The 9616-nt window shown below is 44.1% G+C and overlaps 1 protein-coding gene across 1 annotated transcript; it reads left to right on the forward strand.

Annotated features, from left to right (window-relative positions):
- The first annotated feature begins 261 nt into the window (after positions 1–261).
- LOC121556466 (glutamate-rich WD repeat-containing protein 1) lies at positions 262–6223 on the forward strand. The gene is made up of 7 exons (XM_041870353.2): positions 262–515; positions 760–877; positions 1076–1244; positions 1398–1608; positions 1726–1871; positions 2064–2255; positions 5627–6223. Exons 1-7 carry the CDS (start codon positions 302–304, stop codon positions 5933–5935), a joined length of 1359 nt encoding a protein of 452 aa, XP_041726287.1. The 5' UTR covers positions 262–301; the 3' UTR covers positions 5936–6223.
- Positions 6224–9616: the final 3393 nt, after the last annotated feature.

Below are 9616 nucleotides of genomic sequence, written 5' to 3' on the forward strand. Positions count from 1 at the left end.
GGGTGGCCACTGAGTAGGCTAATGCCTACTGTTTTCACAATCAGCTATTTTCAAATGTGGTTCACTTTACATTTTGTAATACTTTTTGTTTATCCATAAGATTACAGTAATTCCTTCCTTGGTTAGATGCTTTTAGAATTAGTGGACTTTACTGGCAGTATCAAGGGTCAGGCAAAATTCCAGACTGTCTGCCAAAGAGGTCAGGAATCCACATCAGCTGAATTATTGTAAATGAGAGCGAGAGAGAGCGCGACCACGTGATCAATCCACCGGAAGTAAGCAAAGCCTAGCCCCTCTCAAAATGTCGGCGCCCAGAGAAGACACGCTTCCGAACGAAGATGGAGAGATGGAGGAGATGGAAGGGGGTGGCAGCGACGAAGACGAAATGGAAGAAGAGGGAAAGTATGGAGAACAGCAAACTCAAGTTTATGTCCCCGGTATACAGCCTCTCCAACCCGGAGAGGAGCTTGAGATGGACCGGTCGGCTTACCGCATGTACCACGAGTGTCAGACAGGTTGGTCCAACAGTTAACAGCTAATCGGGTTATTTTATTGCCATCAAACAAATCAATTTGAATGTTTTCATCAAACAAATCAATTTGAATGTTTTAAACTGACAATGTCACGAACTGTTATTTCAAATGTATTGGATAGCTTGTTAGCTAACGTTATAGCATTCGTTTGTAATTCACCAAAGATTGATCTAGATGGGCACAGCTTGCTGATTGTTTTGCTTTGTCACCATCTACCCCCTCTCAGGTGCTCCTTGCCTGAGCTTCGACGTGTTGAGAGATGCGAAGGGAGACGGCAGGGAGCAGTATCCCCTCTCTATGCTGCTCTGTGCAGGCACACAGGCCGACGCTGCCCTCAGCAACAGGTAGCTGTCACACCCACCGATCCATAACAATGACATTCAGCATACCCTCAGACTGCCTACCTATTGTGAGGCTGGTGTAAAAGGATCCCCAAATACTCACATTGAACATACTTTTTGCACACCCCGCAATTGGTAGTCCTTCATTGCCCAGGCCTCGTTGACTTATCCTACCATACCTTTTCTCCTCCTTCCTCTAAGACTGGTTGTCATACGCATGCACAACCTCCACGGTACTACGGAGAAAGAGAAGGAGGGGGACGAGAGCAGTGATGGAGAGAGTGATGAAGATGATGATGATGATGAAGATAAGAAGCCACAGATGGAGCTGGCCATGATGCCTCACTACGGAGGGATCAACAGAGTCCGAGTGAGTGAGTTTTGTCGGAGAGTAGCTGAATGTCTCTTGCACCCTCCGTTTGTTATTCTGTACATGCACCTTGATTGGACTGTGTGTGATGTGAGGCAGTAGTATACTGTGGTTTGAAAGGCTCACCATCAATGTTGTCTGTTTCCCCACCAGGTGACCCATCGTGGAGATCAGTCATTGGCTGCTGTCTGGTCAGAGAAAGGTCAGGTGGAGATATTTGACCTCCGATCCCAGATGGAAGCCGTCCACAGTTCAGCTGCCATGTCATCCTTCGTCAAACAGCAGAAGGAAGCTACGCCCCTCTTCAGTTTCTCAGGTCACATGACGGAGGGCTTTGCCATTGATTGGTCGCCCAAAGTACCTGGTGAGTTGATCCATTTCCATGTCTGATGTTTTAGTACCGCTGTGTAGATACCGTTCTATGCATTAGGGGACGTCTACGCTGTCGGCTTAAATCCCAAATTAATGTTTTGTCTAAAAGGTCGGCTGGTCAGTGGCGACTGCAAGAAGAACATCCACGTGTGGGAACCGCGAGAGGGAGGGACTTCCTGGCAGATCGACCAACGGCCTTTCAGTTCTCACACCAAGTCAGTGGAGGACCTGCAGTGGTCACCCACAGAAGCCACGGTATGAGGGGAGAAGCAGTAGGATGTTAGGCTGAGTGACAATATCAATAGGCTTAAAGAAACTTTAGCCTTTTTTAATGTCAGTAGAAGCAGACATGAAATGAGGTCAGTTGCAGAATTACAGCTAAAACGGCAACGTTCTGTCTCATTGTCCTCTTTTTCTTCCTCCTCCCTCTTTTTCACCCTCCCCCAGGTTTTTGCGTCCTGCTCTGTGGATCAGTCCATCCGGGTCTGGGACACCAGAGCCCCGCCCAACTCCATGCTCTGTGCCAATGAGGCACACTCCTCAGACGTCAACGTCATCAGTTGGAACAGGATTGAACCATTCATCCTGTCCGGCGGGGACGACGGACTCCTGAAAGTTTGGGACTTGAGGCAGTTCCAGGTAAGAACTGCAGTAGGGTTAAGTTGCTCCTCGACATTAGTCTAAGGTTGGGATTTAGGGAGGGTCAGCTGATCCTATGGCACGAACCAGGGCCAGTTTCCCAAAAGAAACTTAAGGCTAAGTTCATCGTTAGAACCTTTGTAGGAGCATCATTAAATCGCCTAAATATGTGTACGCGACCAATAGAATTTGATTTGACCGTCTTAGACCACTTGAACAGCTAAGTGTGTCGTTAGATGCTTTTTTGCCCATTGACTTCCCTTTATGCACAAAGTTCTCTGCTAAACACAGAATCAAGATGTTTAGGCCATCTGTCTCTCTGCAACCGCCAATAAATTCCGAACGAAGTTGACTACAAATACAAAGTTGCCAAAGTTTTTGCATTTTTTACAAACTGATGATAAAAATATGCTTCAACTGAAAACTGAGATGACTGCATTAACAGATGAATAAAGTTTAGGCTACATGCCTATATATTTAAATCATATTGAAATCAATTTCATGTTAATTAGGGACGGAATGATACTATTTAGTATCATGGCAAGGAAACAAAACACAAAGCAGATTTAGCTTCTTTAGGAAAACAGCCCTAATGTTGGAAACCAACATCATTATGTTGTCAACCAGAGTCACATTTATTTATTGTCCAAGCTATAGCACACAATGTTTTTCATACAGCAGGTTTTTAAAGGACTGAAAGTTTGGCCTGCGTCGTGTTTTCATTTTTGCCATGGAGAAATATTGCAATACTGGTATTTTCACAGCCCTAATGTTAATTGAGTTGAGTTCTATTTTGCTAATTGTAGGCTACTGTTTGTAGTTTTTGCCTCCATATATTTCATGGTGTGTAACATTTGCACAATGATGTGCCAAATCTTTATCTGGTGCATTATTATAAGGTAATTATAGGGTAGGGCCTAATGCATATACCCTAAGCAGTAGTATAAGCAGCCTCAATGTTGGCAGTTAAAGGTGATCTAGAAGCTGATCCGTCATCAGTATTGTGGAATAATTCTAATGTAAAGGTAAGATTTAAATGGAGAAAGCTGATCTTTGCGCATCGCTGCTTTTCTTTCGGTCCAATCAGTATCGACACATGCCTCAACAACACACTTAGCAAACATTCTCTCTGCGTGGTGTTTTGGGAAAAGCATGTTACATCTTCGGCCGTTGTAGGAACAATGCATCATAAGCCTAAATTCCATCGCTATCGGTAAACTGGACCCTGGACATGTCATCATGGCCTTGCCCAATACCCATCAGCAAGCACTGTGGGGGAGTATTTCACAAAGCATTCCAAGTTAGCCAGTTAACATAGGAAAAACCTGTCATAACTTATTTTGATAAAGGAAGCCGCAGTTGATGCTTGGTTAGTGAGTAAAGTCTCAATACTTGTTGGAGAAGTTTGTCATCATAGCTACTGCAACATGAGACTAGGGTGTAATACCGGTGACTGGTATCCCAGGACTTCCCAACCAAGCTCCTTCCCATTTCCCGAGAAAAAGATTGAGGGGTCCCGTGGACCAATGGCGTAATATAATTTTTTTAAGCAGCACTAATGCAAAATATGCACATGAGAATAGCTCCTCCCAGAGTGCGAAGAGCCTTGGTGTGACCCTGGACAACACCCTGTCGTTCTCCGATAACATCAAGGCGGTGACCCGATCCTGTAGGTTCATGCTAAATATTCACATGAGAATAGCTCCATGCATGAACCGGACATACCAACTCTGGCTTCATTCATAACCTACATTAGACCAGTCATCACAACGCTAGCAGCCTACCATATTTAGTCTATAGACCTACTCAACATAAAGTCTTCAATAGAAAACTTCACATTCATAAATTGCATTGCTGACTATCGTGTAGGCTACACGCAACCTCTTGACACAGTTACTGAAGACAATCTCAAATTCACAAATCTCCAAGGTATCTGTGTGGCACTGGCAAAGGCTCACAATATAAACTGCAGCTACTCACTGTTAACAAAATGGCAGGTACATTGTGTGCACAAACACACTCAAGGAAATAGACATTTGCAACATTGTTCCATTACATTTTACATTTTAGTCATTTAGCAGACGCTCTTATCCAGAGCGACTTACAGTTAGTGAGTACATACATATTTGTATTTATTTTTCATACTGGCCCCCCGCGGGAATCGAACCCACAACCCTGGCGTTGCAAACACCATGCTCTACCAACATCCCTGCCGGCCATTCCCTCCCCTACCCTGGACGACGCTGGGCCAATTGTGCGAGTTGCCAAACATCAGCCTCGAAACCTTAATGACTTGGAGAAGATCTGCAAAGAGGATTGGGACAAAATCCCTCCTGAGATGCGTGCAAACCTGGTGGCCAACTACAAGAAACGTCTGACCTCTGTCATTGCCACCAAGTACTAAGTCATGTTTTGCAGAAGGGTCAAATACTTATTTCCCTCATTAAAATGCAAATCAATTTATAACATTTTTGACATGCGTTTTTCTGGATTTTTTTTGTTATTCTGTCTCTCACTGTTCAAATAAACCTACCATTAAAATGATAGACTGATAATGTCTTTGTCAGTGGGCAAACGTACAAAATCAGCAGGGGATCAAATACTTTTTTCCCTCACTGTATTGGTATAATCATGTCAGATTTCCCCCCTGCTGTTATATGCTTTTAAATAGCATTTCCGGTTTGAACAGGAATACTAGTATATTACCGGGATGGTTGCATTTTCTGAAAGGGATTTTTTGAAGATTTTCTGGAAAATATGAAACCCTACATGAGACTAACAACCACATAAAAAGGAATGGAAGCAATGCAAACACCGTAAATGGCATCTTTGCATCATTATCTCACCATCTGGGTTGGTTAGTTTGTGTTTAAAATGGCTGCATTCGCAACTTAGTCTTCACTGCACGCCACTGCTGTTGAACAATCACACACTAGCATCAATCTCTACCTGTGTTTTCTTCGCATTGGACAATGATGCGATAAGTTCTCCTCTTGTCTCCCCCACCGCTTCTCCTCTACACCCACAGTAATCCTGTCTTATCCTGTATGATGGCATTTCAAGATGTGGGTGGAATGCCGAGGAAAAGTTGGCTCCCACACACTGGCCCGCTTTTTTTAGCTTAGAGGTTTAGAGATTTGATATCACTCATTGACGTGCCGGAGGAGCACCAAATCAACACATGGTCTGCCTCGTATTGCGCTTTAGAACCCTTAACTTGGGAGGTCGTGCATAGGACTGGTCTGAGGCCAGTGTGTGTTTGTCAAGGCAGATCTTAGACATAGTTATGCAGTTAATCTAAACCAGAATGTTCACAACAGAAGTGAGGAGAGATGATGCTAAACCGTAATATTATCTACTTGTGCTTTCAGTCGGGCCGGCCGGTGGCTAACTTCAAGCAGCACAGCGCGCCAGTGACATCAGTAGAATGGAACCCTGTGGACTCCAGCGTGTTCGCCGCCTCTGGAGCGGACGACGTGGTCAGCCAATGGGACCTGTCGGTGGAGTCATGCGATGTGGGTGCGAGGTCGGAGGGGGTGAAGGACCTGCCCCCCCAGCTGCTGTTCCTGCACCAGGGTCAGACAGAGGTCAAGGAGATCCACTGGCACCCGCAGATACCAGGGATGATGGTCTCTACTGCTCTGTCAGGCTTCAACGTGTTCAGGACCATCTCTGTATAGTGGGGTGTGTGTGTGTGAATGGGTGTCTATGGTGTGTGTGTGTGCGTGTGAGAAAGGGTCTAAGTGTGTGCCTGTGTTTCTGACTACAGTTATCAGTCCCCTCACCGCTCTGTTGGCATGCATTTACCATGTAATGTGCACATATATTACAGTTTGACTGACTACAACTCTCCCCGTTTATCATTGACCTTATCTCTAATAGTTTAGAAGTCATGTAGATGACTGTTCCTTCTGGCCTATACATGTTGCATGTGTACCAACATGTACACAATAAAACACATTACTCAATTATTGTTAGGTATTCCATTATTTTCTCAACCCAACAAAATGCCTGTTGATGTCCTGTTGGTTGACATGGTGAAGGAATGAGCTCAAGATCATGAGTTATTCATTTCCATTGATATACACTTCCCTATGTCTGTATTTGTACGGTGATGCTAAAATTAAATTTGGCTTTGATATCAAAGGGTTTAGTACAGAATGTCACCTTTTTATTTGAGGGTATTTTCATATACAGTGTATTCACACCCCTTCCCGTTTGCCACAATTTCTTACGTTACAGCCTTATTCTAAAATTGATAAGTATTTTTTCCCCCTCATCAATCTACACAATACCCATAATGACAAAGTCAAACAACAGGTTTAGACATTTTTGCAAATTTATTAAAAAATAACAGAAATACCTTATTACACAAGTATTCAGACCCTTTGCTACGAGATTCGTAAATGGCCTCCGGTGCATCCTGTTGCCATTGATCATCTTTGAGATGTTTCTACAACTTGATTGGTGTCCACTTGAGGTAAATTTAATTGATTGGACATGATTTGGAAGGGCACACACCTGTCTATATAAGGTCCCACAGTTGACAGTCCATGTCAGAGCAAAAACCAAGCCATCTCCGAGACAGGATTGTGTCTAGGCAATCCAAAACATTTCTGCAGCATTGAAGGTCCCCAAGAACTCCGTGGCCTCCATCATTCTTAAATGGAAGAAGTTTGGAACCACCAAGACTCTTCCTAGAGCTGGCCGCCTGGCCAAACTGAGCAATCGGGTGAGAAGGGCCCTGGTCAGGGAGGTGACCAAGAACCCGATGGTCACTCTGACAGAGCGCCAGAGTTTCTCTGTGGAGATGGGAGAACCTTCCAGAAGGACAACCATCTCTGCAGCACTCCAACAATCAGGCCGTTATCGTAGTGGCCAGACAGAAGCCAATTCTCAGTAAAAGGCACATGACAGTCCGCTTGGAGTTTGCCAAAAGGCACCTAAAGGACTCTCAGACCATGAGAAACAAGATTCTCTTGTCTGATGAAACCAAGATTGAACTCATTGGGCTGAATGCCAAGCGGAATGTCTGGAGGAATCCTGGCACCATCCCTACGGTGAAGCATGGTGGTGGCAGCATCATGCTGTGGGGATGTTTTTCAGCGGCAGGGACTGGGAGACTAGTCAGGAACGAGGGAAAGATGAACGGAGCAAAGTACAGAGAGATCCTTCATGAAAGTCTGCTCCAGAGCGCTCAGGACCTCAGACTTGGCCGAAGGTTCACCTTCCAACATGACAACGACCCTAAGCACACAGCCAAGATAATGCAGGAGTGGCTTCGGGACAAGTCTCTGAATGTCCTTGCGTGGCCCAGCCAGAGCCCAGACTTGAACCTGATCGAACATCTCTGGAGAGACCTGAAAATAGCTGTGCAGCAATGCTCCCCATCCAACTTGGCAGAGCTTGAGAGGATCTGCAGATAAGAATGGGAGAAACTCCCCAAATTCAGGTGTGCCAAGCTTGTAGTGTCATACCCAAGAAGACTTGAGGCTGTAATAGCTGCCAAGGGTGCTTCAACAAAGTACTGATGTAAATGTAATATTTCAGTTTTATACATTTGCAAAAATTTCTAAAAACCTGTTTTTGCTTTGTTATTAAGGGGTATTGTGTGTAGACTAATAAAGGGGGAATTGTTTTTAAATCCATTTTAGAATAAGGCTGAAATGTGGAAAAGTCCAGGGTTCTGAATACTTTCCGAATGTACTGTAGGTTGCCAGAGGGGATGAACAAGTAGCAGCATGTGCTCAAAAGAGACTGACACAGTAGCCTTAAGCATTTTGGACTAAGTACTGTAAAGAATAAAACATAACTGTGCCCTGGCAAATGCAAAACAAAACACCTACAGTTGAAGTTGGACGTTTACATACACTTAGGTTGGAGTCATTAACTCGTTTTTCAACCACTCCACAAATGTCTTGTTAATCTATAGTTTTGGCAAGTCGGTTAGGACATCTACTTTGTGCATGACACAAGTAATTCTTCCAACAATTGTTTACCTTATAATTCACTGTATCACAATTCCAGTGGGTCAGAAGTTTACATACACTAAGTTGACTGTGCCTTTAAACAGCTTGGAAAATTCCAGAAAATTATGTCATGGCTTTAGAAGCTTCTGATAGGCTAATTGACATAATTTGAGTCAATTGGAGGTGTAAATGTGGATGTATTTCAAGGCCTACCTGCAAACTCAGTGCCTCTTTGCTTGACATCATGGGAAAATCAAAAGAAATCAGCCAAGACCTCATAAAAAAAATTGTAGACCTCCACAAGTCTGGTTCATCCCTGGGAGCAATTTCCATACGCCTGAAGGTACCACGTTCATCTGTACAAACAATAGTACGCAAGTATAAACACCATGGGACCACGCAGCCGTCATACCGCTCAGGAAGGAGACGCGTTCTGTCTCCTAGAAATGAACGTACTTTGGTGCGAAAAGTGCAAATCAATCCCAGAACAACAGCAAAGGACCTTGTGAAGATGCTGGAGGAAACAGGTACAAAAGTATCTATATCCACAGTAAAACAAGTCCTATATCGACATTAACCTGAAAGGCCGCTCAGCAAGGAAGAAGCCACTGCTCCAAAACCGCCATAAAAAAGCTGGACTATGGTTTGCAACTGCACATGGGGACAAAGATCGTACTATTTGGAGTAATGTCCTCTGGTCTGATGAAACAAAAATAGAACTGTTTGGCCATAATGACCATCGTTATGTTTGGAGGAAAAAGGGGGTGCTTGCAAGCTGAAGAACACCATCCCAACCGTGAAGCACGGGGGTGGCAGCATCATGCTGTGGGGGTGCTTTGCTGCAGGAGGGACTGGTGCACTTCACAAAATAGATGGCATCATGAGGAAGGAAAATTATGTGGATATATTGAAGCAACATCTCAAGACATCAGTCAGGAAGTTAAAGCATGGTCGCAAATGGGTCTTCCAAATAGACAATGACCCCAAGCATACTTCCAAAGTTGTGGCAAAATGGCTTAAGGACAACAAAGTCAAGGTATTGGAGTGGCCATCACAAAGCCCCGACCTCAATCCAATAGAAAATGTGTGGGCAGAACTCAAAAAGCGTGTGCGAGCAAGGAGGCCTACAAACCTGACTCAGTTACACCAGCTCTGTCAGGAGGAATGGGCCAAAATTCACCCAACTTATTGTGGGAAGCTTGTGGAAGGCTACCCGAAACGTTTGACCCAAGTTAAACAATTTAAAGCAATGCTACCAAATACTAATTGAGTGTATGTAAACTTCTGACCCACTGGGAATGTTATGAAAGAAATAAAAGCTGAAATAAATCATTCTCTCTACTATTATTCTGACATTTCACATTCTTAAATTAAAGTGGTGATCCTAACTGA

This window comes from Coregonus clupeaformis, unplaced genomic scaffold, assembly GCF_020615455.1.
Source record: "Coregonus clupeaformis isolate EN_2021a unplaced genomic scaffold, ASM2061545v1 scaf0125, whole genome shotgun sequence".
NCBI classification, from domain to species: Eukaryota; Metazoa; Chordata; class Actinopteri; order Salmoniformes; family Salmonidae; genus Coregonus; species Coregonus clupeaformis.

Bases quoted from the DNA above. Each gene is read 5' to 3' on its own strand.
- LOC121556466 (XM_041870353.2), top strand. From the start codon at position 302: ATGTCGGCGCCCAGAGAAGACACGCTTCCGAACGAAGATGGAGAGATG. The intron at 1,872-2,063 runs GTATGAGGGGAG...ACCCTCCCCCAG, and splicing joins GGTCACCCACAGAAGCCACG to GTTTTTGCGTCCTGCTCTGT. The intron at 2,256-5,626 runs GTAAGAACTGCA...TTGTGCTTTCAG, and splicing joins GGGACTTGAGGCAGTTCCAG to TCGGGCCGGCCGGTGGCTAA.